Source organism: Oncorhynchus masou, chromosome 11 (assembly GCF_036934945.1).
Source record: "Oncorhynchus masou masou isolate Uvic2021 chromosome 11, UVic_Omas_1.1, whole genome shotgun sequence".
NCBI classification, from domain to species: domain Eukaryota; kingdom Metazoa; phylum Chordata; class Actinopteri; order Salmoniformes; family Salmonidae; genus Oncorhynchus; species Oncorhynchus masou.
In genome coordinates this window covers 14,189,343-14,209,437 of record NC_088222.1, presented here as the reverse complement: position 1 = coordinate 14,209,437, position 20,095 = coordinate 14,189,343, and the positions used below count along the sequence as shown (strand labels likewise).

The window sequence follows — 20,095 nt, the reverse complement described above, 5'->3', positions numbered from 1 at the left end:
GTGTGCTTAGGGTCATTGTCCTGTTGGAAGGTGAACCTTCGCCCCAGTCTGAGATCCTGAGTCTGAGGTCCTCTGGAGCAGGTTTTCATCGGTCATCTCTCTGTAGCCTCAAGGGTCTTAAACTACAGCCACATACCTCCTAAACTCCTTAGAGTAAACCGTTAAGCCCTTCTATAGCCCTCTCATTAGAATCGATATAGCCAATCACCTAAACTCTTCAGAAGTGATAGAACTATTTAGCATTGACATAGCCACACATACAGTAGAACTATTTAGTATTGACAAAGCCACACGTACAGTAGAACTATTTAGTATTGACATAGCCACACATACAGTAGAACTATTTAGTATTGACATAGCCACACATACAGTAGAACTATTTAGCATTGACATAGCCACACATACAGTGGAACTATTTAGTATTGACATAGCCACACATACAGTAGAAATATTTAGTTTTGACATAGCCACACATACAGTGGAACTATTTAGTATTGACATAGCCACACATACAGTAGAACTATTTAGTTTTGACATAGCCACACATACAGTGGAACTATTTAGTATTGACATAGCCACACATACAGTAGAACTATTTAGTATTGACATAGCCACACATACAGTAGAACTATTTAGTATTGACATAGCCACACATACAGTAGAACTATTTAGTATTGACATAGCCACACATACAGTATAACTATTTAGTATTGACATAGCCACACATACAGTAGAACTATTTAGTATTGACATAGCCACACGTACAGTAGAACTATTTTGTTTTGACATAGCCACACATACAGTAGAACTATTTAGTATTGACATAGCCACACATACAGTAGAACTATTTAGTATTGACATAGCCACACGTACAGTAGAACTATTTAGTATTGACATAGCCACACATACAGTAGAACTATTTAGTATTGACATAGCCACACATACAGTAGAACTATTTTGTTTTGACATAGCCACACATACAGTAGAACTATTTAGTATTGACATAGCCACACATACAGTAGAACTATTTAGTATTGACATAGCCACACATACAGTAGAACTATTTTGTTTCGACATAGCCACACATACAGTATAAATCTATTGACATAGCCTTCTGTTGTTTGATTAGACCAATTCTCTTTCCTTCTTTTAAAATATTTGATTTTACTCTGAATGAAGTTCAGGTGACTTCTAGCTACCTGCAGGAGAGAACAACTCCAATGTCTTACAGAAGCTTCAGAGGCTACACCCACTTTTAGATGTGGCCCCTCCCCATTTCTCACCTCTATATAAATGCACCTGTAGCATTAGTCTCACAGTATACTCAGCATTCTCCAGGATCCCTCTCTCCCTCTTTCTCTTTCTCACTGAAGAAAACAGAATCCAGGTCAGTGGTTTCATTTCACTATTTCTATTTAGTCTTATCTTACATGAATCGAAGATAAAAAAACTAAAAAAAGATAATCAAGTTTGTCTGAATAACTATAATGAAATTTAGTTTTGAAAACAGTAAATGTATAATGACAAAAACATTGACAACTAAGTAGCCATAAAGACAGTCTAGTAGTCATAAAAACTGTCTAGTAGTCATAAAGACAGTGTAGTACTTATACAAACTGTCTAGTAGCCGTACAGACAGTCTGGTAGTCATACAAACTGTCTAGTAGCCGTACAGACAGTCTGGTAGTCATACAAACTGTCTAGTAGCCGTACAGACAGTCTGGTAGTCATAAAGACAGTCTGGTAGTCATAAAGACAGTGTAGTAGTCATAAAGACAGTGTAGTAGTCATAAAGACAGTGTAGTAGTCATAAAGACAGTGTAGTAGTTATAAAAATAGTAATCCATTGAGGTTTGTCACTGGCTGATTCTTAGTTTGAATAGACAGCAGTGGTGGACTCATGCTAAATGGCCCATTTACATTACATTACATTTAAGTCATTTAGCAGACGCTCTTATCCAGAGCGACTTACAAATTGGTGAATTCACCTTCTGACATCCAGTGGAACAGCCACTTTACAATAGTGCATCTAAATCATTTAAGGGGGGGGTGGTGAGAAGGATTACTTATCCTATCCTAGGCTGTGTTCTTTTTACTTTTTAGCCCATGAATATATTGTCTCAGTCTGATCAAAATCATGCACATTCGGTATGTTGACAGACCTGTTATACTAGCCTAAGATTTACGTGCCTTTAATAATTATTTGCATACTGCAACAATCAATGGTGTAATGACCTTGATCAATTTTGTCCTCAAATAATTGAGTATTTCCATATGAAACTGAGCTAAAGCATCACTAGACTAGAGACATGTCCCTTGAGGCCACATTAGTTATGTGTAGTCGACACAAGTGTGTTTATTACAACAGCGTTCCGACCCTCACATTTTCATCAGGTCTTCTTCCTCTTTGTCATCTCCCACACAGAGCCGTCATGTCGTCCAGTTTCTCAGTGCGGAACTTCTCTGTGGGCCGTCAGCCCTCTTTCTCAAGCCTGTCTCTGAGAGACAGCGGCCGTGCCCGCTCCAGAGCTGCCGTGTCCTTCGCCACCAGCCCCCTGACCCGCTCCGCCTCCATCAGCCATGACCTGAACAGAGTTCCAGTCACCCTGAACCTCAATGGGCAGCTGGGCAACCACACCAACGAGAAGGAGGCCATGCAGGGCCTCAACAACCGCCTGGCCACTTACCTGGACAAGGTGGGTGGAAGGTAGCCTAGGGGGTAGAGGTTAGAGAAGTGGTTCAGCAACCGGAGGCTCGCTGGTTCGCTGGTTCAAATCCTAGATCTGACTGGAAACCTAGTGTAGAGTGAGCTAGCAGCTATCCTGAACAGAGGAGGCTGGTGGGAGGAGCTTAGGAGGAAGAGCTCATTGTAATTTCTGTAATGTCATTAATGGAACGTCATCAGACACATCAGACACATGGAAACCACATGTTTGACCTCATTCCATGGATTCCATTCCAGCCATCACAATGAGCCCGTCCTCTTCTGATCCCGAGTGCCATCCTGTCGTTGTACCCTTGAGCAAGCACTTTGCAAGATAATGGATAATAAGTCTTGTTCTTAGGTGCGCTCCCTGGAGACGTCCAACGCAGACCTGGAGCTGAGGATCAAGCAGATAATGATTGAGCGCCTCCCTAAAGGTCACGACTTCGAAACCATGATGGCCCAGGCCCACCAGGTGGAACAGGAGGTGGGTTCCCAGCGTCCCTACGTTCCCATGAGCCCTCTCTCTTAACCAATGCTCTTTTCTCACTGTACAATGAGGACACTGTGTCCATGTCTGAGTCAGGATGTGGACTTTCACATTGTGAACATAGTCACGCTCAGTACACACGTGTGGCCGTACACGCACACGTTTACCATACAAGTGTTAACACAGTGACTCTCTTTAATAGGAGTTTAACATTAGCAGAAATAGACCCTTTTACTTAACCTGCGCTAGACTGCCCCACCATCAAAAGATGAGCATAAGGCCATTTTAAACGGGTGCAGTTTCATGCGCTACCCAATATCCCAGGATGTATATGGAGTCAGTGTTTCAGTAAGTGAGGGTTAGGTGACAGTGAAAGTGTCAGTTTAAGATACATTAGAGATGATGGAAACCTTCAACTGTAAAATTGTACTAGTACGTGGTAGATATGTGAGAGGTAACGCTTACCCTGATCCCTGTCTTTCCTCAGGTGAGGAAGAAGACACTGGAGAATGCTCGCCTCATGCTGGAGATTGACAATGCTAAACTGGCAGCTGACGACTTCAGGATCAAGTGAGTGGTTCTCTGTGTTTGCTTTTGAACATCAGTCCAGTTCAGTTTTGAAGTGAAAGATCTTCAAACATGGTTTGCAGATGTATGTTCAGGCTCCACACCAACGCTGCACTAAGTAGACAAATATTTGTCTGCATAGTGCAACTGTGTGCTTGTGTGTGTTTTAGTCTGTGTTTGTGTCAGTTAATCCTTCCCCTCCTCCCTCCCTCACCCCACCCCACCCCTTCTTTCAAGTGTAATGTTGATTTTACTATCTGTATTGAATACTTTAGAAACATTAGTCACCAAAGCTCTCACAATCTCTCCCTTCAGAATATCTCACTTCTCAATCTCTTCCTCCTCCACCTCCTCCTCCTCCTCCTCCTCCTCCTCCTCCTCCTCCTCCTCCTCCTCCTCCTCCTCCTCCTCCAGGTGGGAGACAGAGTTGTGCATGTCCCAGTCTGTGGAGAGGGACTGTTTGGCCCTGAAGAAGGCCAAGGTGGACCATGATCAGATCATTGGGTCCCTGAAAGGAGACCTAGACAGCCTGAAGGAAGAGATCTACTTCCTGAAGAAGAACCATGAGGAGGTGAGAGGAGGTAGCTCCGTAGATCAGGACTTTATCCATCCTAAAGCATATCAGTCAGAAATTGGAGAGAGGTCGACTTTCTTTATTAAGGATGATGGTATCCCGACAGACAAAACTAGTGGAAACGATGTCATCAAGATGTCATTTTAACCCGTTTTGACCTCTGGGATAGAGGGGCCAGGAGTTTTTCCTCACTTCATTATGAAGCCAGGAAAAACTATGGGTCCCTAGTTATAGCCAGGTTATAACTGAACCACAGATTTTTCCCATGGTCTCCTAGAATGGGGAGATATCTCTGACTGGAGTAAGACAAGGATGTCCTCTGTCACTTTTCCTCTTCTTACTGGCCATTGACCGAATGGTCTGAACTGAATGACAGAGCACTGAATCACGTAAGTGGTGTGAAAGGGGAAGAGACTGGTGCTCTGTTCATTTCTGTCCCAGTGGTGGTTTCACTCTACATCCCCTTGGAAGCTTGGAGTAGGAACCGGCTCAGACTCTGAAACCCAGCACCGGAGGCCTCTTTGTCTTAAGTAACTCAAAGCCTGAGTAACTCAGGTCTTAGCTTTTTTTACTCAAGTCTACAGAGACCCCTCTCAAAACAGCATTGGTTCACTGGTTGCTCTGCTCTGAATAGGAACACTACAGACCTGTGTGAAGGGATAAGTCACCTTGTACTACTTGTATGTGGCACGGGGTAGAATGATGTGATTGTAAGTTTCTTCTGGTGTGTGTGTGCACGTGCCTGCGTCCGTGTGCGTGTGTGTGCCTGTCTCTGTGTGTGTGGGTGCTTGGCTCATCCATTCCTATTTTCCTATGGTGTGTGTATGTGTGTGTGTTTGTGTGTTGTCGATAACTGGCCCTAGATGTGCTCGGTGTGTCTATAAAGCTGGTTGTGGTGCCAATGCAGTGGTGCCATATGCTGAGTCTATTAAGATGTGTATTCCACAGAGAGGGAGAGGGAGAGGGAGAGGGAGAGAGAGAGAGAGAGAGAGAGAGAGAGGGAGAGGGAGAGGGAGAGGAGAGAGGGAGAGGGAGAGAGAGAGAGAGAGAGGGAGAGAGAGGGGAGAGAGGGAGAGGGGAGTGAGAGGCCCTTGAGCAAGGCAGTTAACCCACTGTTCTCCGGGCACCGATGGCGTGGATGTAGATTAAGGCAACAAACTGCACCTCTCTGATTCAGAGGGGAGGATTAAATGGGATAACACATTTCAGTTGAATGCATTCAGTTGTACAACTGACTAGGTATCCCCCTGTCCCTGTGAGAGACAACAGTGAGAGACAGGGACAGTGAGAGGGAACAGTGGGAGAGGGGAACAGTGACATGGAGAGGGAGGGAGAGAGGGAGAGGGGAGACCTTCATCAAGTATTCATGGAGAGGATGTTAATAATGAAGAGGGTATCTCTGTCACAGTGGTCTGTAGAATTCACTGACCTCTTTGTCACAGTGGTGTGTAGAATTAACTGACCTCTCTGTCACAGTGGGGTGTAGAATTTACTGACCTCTCTGTCACAGTGGGGTGTAGAATTTACTGACCTCTCTGTCACAGTGGTGTGTAGAATTCACTGACCTCTCTGTCACAGTGGGGTGTAGAATTCACTGACCTCTCTGTCACAGTGGTGTGTAGAATTCACTGACCTCTCTGTCACAGTGGTGTGTAGAATTCACTGACCTCTCTGTCACAGTGGGGTGCAGAATTCACTGACCTCTCTGTCACAGTGGTGTGTAGAATTCACTGACCTCTCTGTCACAGTGGGGTGTAGAATTCACTGACCTCTCTGTCACAGTGGGGTGTGGAGAGAGAAGAGACTGACCTCTCTGTCACAGTGGTGTGTAGAATTCACTGACCTCTCTGTCACAGTGGGGTGGGAGAATTCACTGACCTCTCTGTCACAGTGGTGTGTAGAATTCACTGACCTCTCTGTCACAGTGGGGTGTAGAATTCACTGACCTCTCTGTCACAGTGGGGTGAGGGAGAATTTATTGACCTCTCTGTCACAGTGGTGTGTAGAATTCACTGACCTCTCTGTCACAGTGGTGTGTAGAATTCAGGGACCTCTCTGTCACAGTGGTGTGTAGAATTCACTGACCTCTCTCGGTCACAGTGGTGTGTAGAAGGGACTGACCTCTCTGTCACAGTGGGAGAGTGTAGAATTCACTGACCTCTCTGTCACAGTGGGAGTAGAATTCACTGACCTCTCTGTCACAGTGGTGTGTAGAATTCACTGACCTCTCTCTGTCACAGTGGAGAGGGAGAGGAACCCTCTGTCACAGTGGTGTGTAGAATTCACTGAGGGAGAGGGAGTCAGGGAGTGGGAGTGTAGAATTCACTGACCTCTCTGGAGAGTGGTGTGTAGAATTCACTGACCTCTCTCTGTCACAGTGGTGTGAAAGAATTCACTGACCCCTGTCACAATGGTGTGTTAACCCACTGTTCTCCGTCACCGATGGTGTGTAGATTAAGGCAACAAACTGCACCTCTCTGATTCAGAGGGGTTGGATTAAATGCGGATAACACATTTCAGTTGAATGCATTCAGTTGTACAACTGACTAGGTATCCCCCTGTCCCTGTGAGAGGGAACAGTGAGAGACAACAGTGAGAGGGAACAGTGAGAGGGAACAGTGACATGAGCTCACCTTCATCAAGTATTCATGGAGAGGATGTTAATAATGAAGAGGGTATCTCTGTCACAGTGGTCTGTAGAATTCACTGACCTCTTTGTCACAGTGGTGTGTAGAATTAACTGACCTCTCTGTCACAGTGGGGTGTAGAATTTACTGACCTCTCTGTCACAGTGGGGTGTAGAATTTACTGACCTCTCTGTCACAGTGGTGTGTAGAATTCACTGACCTCTCTGTCACAGTGGGGTGTAGAATTCACTGACCTCTCTGTCACAGTGGTGTGTAGAATTCACTGACCTCTCTGTCACAGTGGTGTGTAGAATTCACTGACCTCTCTGTCACAGTGGGGTGCAGAATTCACTGACCTCTCTGTCACAGTGGTGTGTAGAATTCACTGACCTCTCTGTCACAGTGGGGTGTAGAATTCACTGACCTCTCTGTCACAGTGGGGTGCAGAATTCACTGACCTCTCTGTCACAGTGGTGTGTAGAATTCACTGACCTCTCTGTCACAGTGGGGTGTAGAATTCACTGACCTCTCTGTCACAGTGGTGTGTAGAATTCACTGACCTCTCTGTCACAGTGGGGTGTAGAATTCACTGACCTCTCTGTCACAGTGGGGTGTAGAATTTATTGACCTCTCTGTCACAGTGGTGTGTAGAATTCACTGACCTCTCTGTCACAGTGGTGTGTAGAATTCACTGACCTCTCTCGGTCACAGTGGTGTGTAGAATTCACTGATCTCTCTGTCACAGTGGTGTGTAGAATTCACTGACCTCTCTGTCACAGTGGTGTGTAGAATTCACTGACCTCTCTGTCACAGTGGGGTGTAGAATTCACTGACCTTCTCTCTGTCACAGTGGTGTGTAGAATTCACTGACCTCTCTGTCACAGTGGGGTGTAGAATTCACTGACCTTCTCTCTGTCACAGTGGGGTGTAGAATTCACTGACCTTCTCTCTGTCACAGTGGTGTGTAGAATTCACTGACCTTCTCTCTGTCACAGTGGTGTGTAGAATTCACTGACCTCTGTCACAGTGGTGTGTAGAATTCACTGACCTCTCTGTCACAGTGGGGTGTAGAATTCACTGACCTTCTCTCTGTCACAGTGGGGTGTAGAATTCACTGACCTTCTCTCTGTCACAGTGGTGTGTAGAATTCACTGACCTTCTCTCTGTCACAGTGGTGTGTAGAATTCACTGACCTTCTCTCTGTCACAGTGGTGTGTAGAATTCACTGACCTTCTCTCTGTCACAGTGGGGTGTAGAATTCACTGACCTTCTCTCTGTCACAGTGGGGTGTAGAATTCACGGACCTTCTCTCTGTCACAGTGGGGTGTAGAATTCACTGACCTTCTCTCTGTCACAGTGGGGTGTAGAATTCACTGACCTTCTCTCTGTCACAGTGGGGTGTAGAATTCACTGACCTTCTCTCTGTCACAGTGGGGTGTAGAATTCACTGACCTTCTCTGTCACAGTGGGGTGTAGAATTCACTGACCTTCTCTCTGTCACAGTGGGGTGTAGAATTCACTGACCTTCTCTCTGTCACAGTGGGGTGTAGAATTCACTGACCTTCTCTCTGTCACAGTGGGGTGTAGAATTCACTGACCTTCTCTCTGTCACAGTGGGGTGTAGAATTCACTGACCTTCTCTCTGTCACAGTGGGTGTAGAATGTCTGATATAGTATGGCTTTCAGGCAATCAGCTTTCAGGGTGCGATCCACCCAGTTTATAATGTCTGATATACCACGGATGTTAGCTAATCGGCATTCAGGGCTCAAACCACCCGGTTTTTAATGTATTACAGCACACGCTCTCTTGGAGGACTAATACACAAACACAGAATATTCATGAAAGCATAGAAAAACTAACATAGGGGGAAAAACATGTTAGAAATACACTGAAACACAAAGTCAATCACAGACTCATTATTTAAGTCTGGGGGTCGAGGCCAGGTTCCTGTCAGGTACTTTGCAGGGGTTCGAACCAGTTCAGGGAACAGAACATAAAACAGTCAAATATCAAAATTATTAAAGGAACAGAATCAGAACAGGGAACGAAGGTTATCTACATTGTTCTGAAACAGAACCGTTATTTTAAAAGCATGGGAACTGGTTAATAACGTTATTTTAAGTTCCGGCATTTTTTTCTAGTCCCACAATTAAACTCAACAAAGCGCCTATATGCAAAGCCCTCTCCTCCTGAAGCATAGATTACTGTAGTCTACTGATGATGTTACATAGGTTACTGTAGTCTACTGATGATGTTACATAGGTTACTGTAGTCTACTGATGATGTTACATAGGTTACTGTAGTCTACTGATGATGTTACATAGGTTACTGTAGTCTACTGATGATGTTACATAGATTACTGTAGTCTACTGATGATGTTACATAGGTTACTGTAGTCTACTGATGATGTTACATAGGTTACTGTAGTCTACTGATGATGTTACATAGATTACTGTAGTCTACTGATGATGTTACATAGGTTACTGTAGTCTACTGATGATGTTACATAGGTTACTGTAGTCTACTGATGATGTTACATAGATTACTGTAGTCTACTGATGATGTTACATAGGTTACTGTAGTCTACTGATGATGTTACATAGATTACTGTAGTCTACTGATGATGTTACATAGGTTACTGTAGTCTACTGATGATGTTACATAGATTACTGTAGTCTACTGATGATGTTACATAGATTACTGTAGTCTACTGATGATGTTACATAGGTTACTGTAGTCTACTGATGATGTTACATAGGTTACTGTAGTCTACTGATGATGTTACATAGGTTACTGTAGTCTACTGATGATGTTACATAGATTACTGTAGTCTACTGATGATGTTACATAGGTTACTGTAGTCTACTGATGATGTTACATAGGTTACTGTAGTCTACTGATGATGTTACATAGGTTACTGTAGTCTACTGATGATGTTACATAGGTTACTGTAGTCTACTGATGATGTTACATAGGTTACTGTAGTCTACTGATGATGTTACATAGGTTACTGTAGTCTACTGATGATGTTACATAGGTTACTGTAGTCTACTGATGATGTTACATAGGTTACTGTAGTCTACTGATGATGTTACATAGATTACTGTAGTCTACTGATGATGTTACATAGGTTACTGTAGTCTACTGATGATGTTACATAGGTTACTGTAGTCTACTGATGATGTTACATAGGTTACTGTAGTCTACTGATGATGTTACATAGGTTACTGTAGTCTACTGATGATGTTACATAGGTTACTGTAGTCTACTGATGATGTTACATAGGTTACTGTAGTCTACTGATGATGTTACATAGGTTACTGTAGTCTACTGATGATGTTACATAGGTTACTGTAGTCTACTGATGATGTTACATAGGTTACTGTAGTCTACTGATGATGTTACATAGGTTACTGTAGTCTACTGATGATGTTACATAGGTTACTGTAGTCTACTGATGATGTTACATAGGTTACTGTAGTCTACTGATGATGTTACATAGGTTACTGTAGTCTACTGATGATGTTACATAGATTACTGTAGTCTACTGATGATGTTACATAGGTTACTGTAGTCTACTGATGATGTTACATAGGTTACTGTAGTCTACTGATGATGTTACATAGATTACTGTAGTCTACTGATGATGTCACATAGATTACTGTAGTCTACTGATGATGTTACATAGGTTACTGTAGTCTACTGATGATGTTACATAGGTTACTGTAGTCTACTGATGATGTTACATAGGTTACTGTAGTCTACTGATGATGTTACATAGGTTACTGTAGTCTACTGATGATGTTACATAGGTTACTGTAGTCTACTGATGATGTTACATAGATTAATTACTGTAGTCTACTGATGATGTTACATAGGTTACTGTAGTCTACTGATGATGTTACATAGGTTACTGTAGTCTACTGATGATGTTACATAGGTTACTGTAGTCTACTGATGATGTTACATAGGTTACTGTAGTCTACTGATGATGTTACATAGATTACTGTAGTCTACTGATGATGTTACATAGATTACTGTAGTCTACTGATGATGTTACATAGGTTACTGTAGTCTACTGATGATGTTACATAGATTACTGTAGTCTACTGATGATGTTACATAGATTACTGTAGTCTACTGATGATGTTACATAGGTTACTGTAGTCTACGGATGATGTTACATAGATTACTGTAGTCTACTGATGATGTCACATAGATTACTGTAGTCTACGGATGATGTTACATAGATTACTGTAGTCTACTGATGATGTTACATAGATTACTGTAGTCTACTGACTACGTTACATAGGTTACTGTAGTCTACTGATGATGTTAGATAGGTTACTGTAGTCTACTGATGATGTTACATAGATTACTGTAGTCTACTGATGATGTTACATAGGTTACTGTAGTCTACTGATGATGTTACATAGATTACTGTAGTCTACTGATGATGTCACATAGATTACTGTAGTCTACGGATGATGTTACATAGATTACTGTAGTCTACTGATGATGTTACATAGATTACTGTAGTCTACTGACTACGTTACATAGGTTACTGTAGTCTACTGATGATGTTAGATAGGTTACTGTAGTCTACTGATGATGTTACATAGATTACTGTAGTCTACTGATGATGTTACATAGGTTACTGTAGTCTACTGATGATGTTACATAGGTTACTGTAGCCTACTGATGATGTTACATAGGTTACTGTAGTCTACTGATGATGTTACATAGGTTACTGTAGCCTACTGATGATGTTACATAGGTTACTGTAGCCTACTGATGATGTTACATAGGTTACTGTAGTCTACTGATGTTACATAGATTACTGTAGTCTACTGATGATGTTACATAGATTACTGTAGTCTACTGATGATGTTACATAGATTACTGTAGTCTACTGATGATGTTACATAGGTTACTGTAGTCTACTGATGATGTTACATAGATTACTGTAGTCTACTGATGATGTTACATAGGTTACTGTAGTCTACTGATGATGTTACATAGGTTACTGTAGTCTACTGATGATGTTACAAGCGTGATTCAGGAATTAGGGAGAGAGATTTTCAATCAGAATGGATTAACTTTTTCAATGCTAGTTGAGGATACCTCAGTCATCACATTTCCCTTTGGAATTATTAACCACAAAAAGGTAAGATGTGCTTTTAATTCTAGTGCTGCTCTGCACAAACAAGCTTGTTAGCTAGCTAACGTTAGCTTTGTCCAACATTAAGACAACTCTCGGATGTTCAAAGACATTCAAAGTTCCTCCATAGACTCTGCTCCTCGTAGGTATAATTCTGTGGTCCTAATTCAGATTATGCAGACCATAATAAGATGCCCAGAGCTTCAAGGCAAGCCTCCTCCTCCACCCTTTCTCACTGTTTCCCCACCTGCAAAATCTCAGTCGCATCTCATGTCCTACACTTGTCTGTCCACAGTGACTGGCAGCACAGTGTAAGGGTTTGGCTTTCATTATGATTAAACCATTCTGTTACAGCAAAAGACAATTTGCTCTTAATGACTTTCCCATACAGATGAAATTGTTTGCCTGCTCCGTAGCAAGCTGCTCCATCCGCACTGAGTATTTTAATGTCGAGCTCAATGTAAAAAATACAATTATCTCAGATGTTTTAAAAGGAACAGAAAGGAGCGATATAAAAGTACATTTTATTTAATTCCTAGTTATTGATTGATTGATTTATGTATGAATTGTCTCTCTGCAGGAGGTGGAGTCTATGAAGGGCCATATTGCTGCTCAGACTGTGAACGTGGAGATGGACTCGGGACGTGGTGGACCTGAACTGGGCACAGTAATGTCAGAGCTCAGAACTCAGTACGAGGGCATCATCAAGAAGAACAAGGACCAGGCTGAGCAGTGGTACCTCAAGAAGGTTAGTGGGGAACTGGCTGGATGGGGACCTCAAGAAGGTCAGTGGGGAACTGGCTGGATGGGGACCTAAAGAAGGTCAGTGGGGAACTGGCTGGATGGGGACCTAAAGAAGGTCAGTGGGGAACTGGCTGGATGGGGACCTAAAGAAGGTCAGTGGGGAACTGGCTGGATGGGGACCTAAAGAATGTCAGTGGGGAACTGGCTGGATGGGGACCTAAAGAAGGTCAGTGTGGGACTGGCTGGATGGGGACCTCAAGAAGGTTAGTGGGAACTGGCTGGATGGGGACCTCAAGAAGGTCAGTGGGGACTGGCTGGATTAGGACCTCAGGAAGGTCAGTGGGGACTGGCTGGATGGGGACCTCAAGAAGATCAGTGGGGACTGGCTGGATGGGGACCTCAAGAAGGTCAGTGGGGACTGGCTGGATGGGGACCTCAAGAAGGTCAGTGTGGACTGGCTGGATGGAGACCTCAAGAAGGTCAGTGGGGACTGGCTGGATGGGGACCTCAAGAAGGTCAGTGGGGACTGGCTGGATGGGGACCTCAAGAAGGTCAGTGGGGACTGGCTGGATGGGGACCTCAAGAAGGTCAGTGGGGAACTGGCTGGATGGGGACCTCAAGAAGGTCAGTGGGGAACTGGCTGGATGGGGACCTCAAGAAGGTCAGTGGGGGACTGGCTGGATGGGGACCTCAAGAAGGTCAGTGGGGACTGGCTGGATGGGGACCTCAAGAAGGTCAGTGGGGACTGGCTGGATGGGGACCTCAAGAAGGTCAGTGGGGACTGGCTGGATGGGGACCTCAAGAAGGTCAGTGGGGACTGGCTGGATGGGGACCTCAAGAAGGGCAGTGGGGACTGGCTGGATGGGGACCTCAAGAAGGTCAGTGGGGACTGGCTGGATGGGGACCTCAAGAAGGTTAGTGGGGGACTGGCTGGATGGGGACCTCAAGAAGGGCAGTGGGGACTGGCTGGATGGGGACCTCAAGAAGGTCAGTGGGGAACTGGCTGGATGGGGACCTCAAGAAGGTCAGTGGGGACTGGCTGGCTGGGTGCATCACAATGACAGAAACTAGACACTAGAGTTTAGTCTCTCAGGGTTGATTTGTAAAATGAGATAAGTGCGTGTGACTCAAATGTTCATGCAAATCTCCCGTTGGCATTGCATGTGTATCTCAAGTTACGATTCAGGCGTATCATAGTTATCATATCCAGGTGAACCCAGGTGTGGTATCTAGTAACTTACTGTAGTGTTCTCAGTAACCAGGGGGTGAGGTGTGTCCAGGAACGTTTGTGTTACTGTTCTCAGTAACCAGGGGGTTAGGAACTGTTCTCTCAGTAACCAGGGGTCCAGGAACGGTGTTACTGTCCAGGAGGAACGTGTGTGTTACTGTTCTCAGTAACCTGGGGGTGAGGTGTGTCCAGGAACGTTTGTGTTACTGTTTTCAGTAACCTGGGGGTGAGGTGTGTTCAGGAACGTGTGTGTTACTGTTCTCAGTAACCTGGAGGTGCGGTGCATTTAGGAACGTGTGTGTGGTGTGTTACAGCTGGAGATGGTGCAGAACGAGGTAAAGGAGTCTAACGAGGCTCTCAGGGGGGCTCAGAGTGAGTTGGTGGAGAGACAACGCTTCCTACAGAACCTGGAGGTGGAGCTGGAGAGTCTGCACAAACAGGTAGGAACTAGGAACCTGTCAACTGGGCGTTGTGTTGTACTGGGGATCTACAGCTGGACAACCAGCACAACTACAGTATCAATGGGATCCTTGCTCTTTTCCCCACCCATGTTATCCTTGTTGACTGTAAATATCTCTCACCTTCCTTGATGTTGGGTCAGATACACTCCTTTAGGAGAACCCTTTTTGGTTCTAGGGTTCTTTAAATGGTTCTTCTAGCAGGTTCTAGAGAGCACCTTGTTTCTAAGAGTGTAGGGATCAGTGTTATAACGACACCCATCCCCTGACCTGTATACACAGATTCTCTTCCTTTCTGTAATCACACACTGTATATTTGATGAGAAGGTGTATCGGGTATACACTTAATCTGCGTGTGTACATCACTGTATATTTGATGAGAAGGTGTATCGGGTATACACTTAATCTGCGTGTGTACATCACTGTATATTTGATGAGAAGGTGTATCGGGTATACATTTAATCTGCGCGTATTCATGTGTGCATGCATTTTTGTCTCGTCCTCAGTTTCTTTGCATTGCCCCTCCCCCCCTGGAACACTGCTGCTACTCTCTGTTATTATTTATGCATAGTCACTTTAATAACTCTACCTACATGTACATATTACCTCAATACCGGTACTCCCTGTATATAGCCCCGCTATTGTTATTTATTGCTGCTCTTTAATCATTTGTTATTCTTATCTCTTACTTTTTTTGTATTTTCTTAAATCTGCATTGTTGGTTAAGGGCTTGTAAGTCAGCATTTCACAGTAAGGTCTACACCTGTTGGTTAAGGGCTTGTAAGTAAGCATTTCACTGTAAGGTCTACCTGTTGGTTAAGGGCTTGTAAGTAAGAATTTCACTGTAAGGTCTACACCTGTTGGTTAAGGGCTTGTAAGTAAGCATTTCACTGTAAGGTCTACCTGTTGGTTAAGGGCTTGTAAGTCAGCATTTCACTGTAAGGTCTACACCTGTTGGTTAAGGGCTTGTAAGTCAGCATTTCACAGTAAGGTCTACACCTGTTGGTTAAGGGCTTGTAAGTCAGCATTTCACAGTAAGGTCTACACCTGTTGGTTAAGGGCTTGTAAGTCAGCATTTCACAGTAAGGTCTACACCTGTTGGTTAAGGGCTTGTAAGTAAGCATTTCACAGTAAGGTCTACACCTGTTGGTTAAGGGCTTGTAAGTCAGCATTTCACAGTAAGGTCTACCTGTTGGTTAAGGGCTTGTAAGTCAGCATTTCACTGTAAGGTCTACACCTGTTGGTTAAGGGCTTGTCAGTCAGCATTTCACTGTAAGGTCTACACCTGTTGGTTAAGGGCTTGTCAGTCAGCATTTCACTGTAAGGTCTACACCTGTTGGTTAAGGGCTTGTCAGTCAGCATTTCACTGTAAGGTCTACACCTGTTGGTTAAGGGCTTGTAAGTAAGCATTTCACAGTAAGGTCTACACCTGTTGTATTTGGCGCGTGTGACAGATGACATTTGATTTGATGTGATTTCTTTATCGGACCCACCCTCTCCACCCCAGGTGTCAGCTCTGAAGGGTAACCTGGGGGAGACAGGTCAGAAGTACAGCCTGGAGATGGAGCGTCTGCAGACCATGCTGTCCCAGCTGGAGGAGGACCTGTCTCAGCTGCGTCTGGACATGCAGGTACTCACTGGTAGCCCAGCGGCTAAGGAGGTGGACCTGTATTCATATCCCCGTTGTTTACAGTAACAAATAGACTAATAAAGTTGTGTTGTATTTTATTGCAGCGCAACAAGACGGACTATGAACAGCTGCTCCGCATCAAGCAGAACTTAGAGATAGAGATCGCCACCTACAGGAGACTGCTGGAGGGAGAGGAGACGTGAGTCACGAGGATGATCGTCTTTATGTGAACTTTTAAAGGGACATTTTCAACTTCATATTCATCATCTCCAGCACCACCCCAACATTAACATATGTGAAAATTGCACGTTTCTATGTTTTGTAGAAAAAAAAATTGAGGAAGGTAAGTGTTTCCAGGGACATCATCCGTGTGCATCGTGTGATTTTAACCAATTATGAGTAGGCATTGCCTGCTAATTGTCTACTAATTCATTGATGATGTCATTGGAAACGCTACTCTTCCTCTATCTTTGTTACATATAATGCTGTGGTCAGATGTAAATAAGGGGTGCTTAGTACTGTATATCCTGGAAAGTTCTGCTCTCAGTTGAGTTGAATCAAACAGATAATGAATTCAACAGAATTCAACAGAAGAGGAATTCTTAGCACATTCATCTTCTGCCAGTGACAATTTCCATGTATCAGTTGAAGTCATTGAGCACATTCTTTTTCCATTATTGATGCAGGATTAAAGAAGTACCATCACCAAAACGTGAGTAACAGTTCTTTAACTTGACATCACTCTCACATCCTCATTGACAGAGGCTAACCTAAGCAAACATCAACAATGGGTGATCAGCAAAACATTGATTGATTGGCGCACAATTGGCCCAGCGTCCTCCAGGTTTGGCCTGGGTAGGCCGTCATTGTAAATAAGAATTTGTTCGTAACTGACTTGCCTCGTTAAATAAAGGTTCAATAAAAAATAAAATAAACTATTAAAATGATTGTGGATGTGACCATACACTTGGATGGAGAAAGCTGATAAAGGAATCAGTGTGACATTAGGTAATTCCATCCATGGCGTTTGAAAAGAGTCCCCATTCATTCATGAATAGGTCATTTCATTCTCACACAGAGAGACCTCAATTCACCTCAGCCTCTCAAAGGGACTGCATGGACTTATCCTGGTCACCCATCCTGGTCACCCATCCTGATCACCCATCCTGGTCACCCATCCTGATCACCCATCCTGGTCACCCATCCTGATCACCCATCCTGATCACCCATCCTGGTCACCCATCATCCATCCTGATCACCCATCCTGGTCACCCATCCTGATCACCCATCCTGGTCACCCATCCTTCACCCATCCTGGTCACCCACCCTGATCACCCATCCTGATCACCCATCCTGGTCACCCATCCTCATCACCCATCCTGGTCACCCATCCTGATCACCCATCCTGGTCACCCATCCTGATCACCCATCCTGATCACCCATCCTGGTCACCCATCCATCGTTTGTTTCCCTTTCTTTCTTTCGTATCTTCCCTCCTCCCTTCTCTCGTCCCTCCTCCCTTCTCTCGTCCCTCCTCCCTTCTCTCGTCCCTCCTCCCTTTTCTCGTCCATCCTCCCTTCTCTCGTCCCTCCTCCCTTCTCCAACTCACCCTCACATTCACTCTCACCTTCAGTGAGCATTTCATTGGTCTGAATGTTCACCAGGCTCAAGGTCCAGGGGGGTTACGCTCCCGGGGGAAGTTTCCCCTAGGTACAGATTTAGGATCAGCTTCCCCTCTCCCAATCCTAATCGGGCACCTGCAAAACTGACCCAAGATCAGAATCTAGGGGCAACTTTACCCTACACCAAGCAGTTACACGGGGAAACGACCCTAGGCTTGCTTGTGTAGGTACTGTCGGTGACTTATAGAGTAAAGTGGAGGTACTCCGGGCCATTGGCTCGCTGACAAAGCCAACTGCCCAACACCTATTTACACTGCAGGTTTAAAATAGGGTCAGCGGTGTTGCCTTATGTCAGAATCAAATGTACAACTTGATTCTGTGCTGCTTCCGCCACCCTGGCATCAAATCAAGGGGCCGTGGCCACAGACTAATGGCAGTTTCATAAGCCTGCAAACAAAGCAAACACCCAAAACAGCGCTGTCCCTAGCAACTGCATTAGGTGAAAATAATACCACAAGTCTCAATGTTGTAACGGAGTGTTACTGTAGGCTTGTGACTACTCACTGCATCAATTTGGTAGCACTTTATTTGGGGTGTACTTACAAAAGGAATTCTTAGCACATTCATAAGCTATACTTAACTCATTCATACGCTATACTTAACACATTCATAAACTATACATAACACATTCATAAGCTATACTTAACTCATTCATACGCTATACTTAACACATTCATAAACTATACATAACACAAGCTATACTTAACTCATTCATAAGCTATATTTAACTCATTCATAAGCTATACTTAACTCATTCATAAGCTATACTTAACTCATTCACAAGCTATACTTAACTCATTCATAAGCTATACTTAACTCATTCATAAGCTATACTTAACTCATTCATAAGCTATACTTAACTCATTCATAAGCTATACTTAACACATTCATAAGCTATACTTAACTCATTCACAAGCTATACTTAACACATTCATAAGCAGTAGATATATCATCAACAAGTTGGCATAGTTTATACTTAACTCATTCATAAGCTATACTTAACACATTCATAAGCTATACTTAACTCATTCATAAGCTATACTTAACTCATTCATAAGCAGTAGATATATCATCAACAAGTTGGCAAGTTTATAGGTCGTGTTACAAATCAGAGCCTGTTGGGTTACAGCAATACTGTGACATCCTCTTCCTCATCCTCTTCCTCAACCTCTTCCTCTCGTTTCCCTGCAGAGGAGCCGGATGTGCGGACCAGGAAGATAGTGAAGGTGGTGACTCAGACTATGATCAACGGCAAGGTGGTGGATGAGTCCAGCGAGGTGGAGCAGATACAGGAGGAGGTGAAGAAGAAGAAGAAGTGAGAAGGGCCTCATCATCATCATCATCATCATCATCTTCATATAGCCTCGTTAATGTTATTTTATTGTGTTCTTGTTTAAATGAATTTTTACTTTATTTAGTAAACATTTTCTTAACTACATTTTCTTAAAACTGCATTGTTGGTTAAGGGCTTGTAAGTAAGCATTTCACAGTAAGCTCTACACCTGTGTGACAAATAACATTTGATTTGAACGTTTCTTCGCACACATCGTGGTCAAGGGCCAGCCTTACCCACTGACCCTAAGGAGCCTCCACTAACATGGATGTCTGTTTCATTCCCATCAGACTGTTAGTCTTCCCTGTTCCTTTCACACCCTCGTGGATGTGTTTGGGGACACTATGAGCTATACAGTATATAGTATGCATACAATAATATAATAATACAATAATATGAGATGTACTGAAAGTCAATGAGATGTATCATATGGCATCTGTCCCTCAGTTGTCACATGACTAACATGGCTGTTGTTTAATAAAAGGTTTTGCTTTGTGCTTTAAACTATTTATTTCTATATTTAGGTAACAAGCAATAGACAGTAAATCTCTTTCAACTGAACTGTATTTTTTTGGGCTGGGCTTTCAACATGCTTTTGTGTCTGTGTCTATAACCTTCTGTAATGTCTGAAATAAAGGTTTGTCTTTTAGTCAAAGTTGGTATTATTTTCTCTTTTATTTTGTTTCATCATCATGGAGTGTCCAAAATACTTCTTATATGTTCAATAACTATCAACCACAATCTACAATGTAAGACTATTACATCCAACACATTCCACACATACTCAAAACATACTCAAATCATACTCAAAACATTCTATGAATTCTACACATACTCAAAACATACAAATCATACTCAAAACACATTCTATGAATTCTACACATACTCAAAACATA

The 20,095-nt window shown here is 43.4% G+C and overlaps 1 protein-coding gene across 1 annotated transcript; it reads left to right on the top strand.

The window, feature by feature from the left end:
- The first annotated feature begins 1,318 nt into the window (after nt 1–1,318).
- On the top strand, nt 1,319–19,848 carry LOC135548147 (keratin, type I cytoskeletal 18-like). The gene is made up of 11 exons (XM_064977454.1): nt 1,319–1,387; nt 2,426–2,696; nt 3,066–3,191; nt 3,682–3,764; nt 4,176–4,332; nt 12,705–12,872; nt 14,411–14,536; nt 16,062–16,184; nt 16,289–16,383; nt 16,871–16,896; nt 19,058–19,848. The coding sequence occupies exons 2-11, from the start codon at nt 2,433–2,435 to the stop codon at nt 19,183–19,185; spliced, it is 1,296 nt and encodes a 431-aa protein (XP_064833526.1). The 5' UTR covers nt 1,319–1,387; nt 2,426–2,432; the 3' UTR covers nt 19,186–19,848.
- Nucleotides 19,849–20,095: the final 247 nt, after the last annotated feature.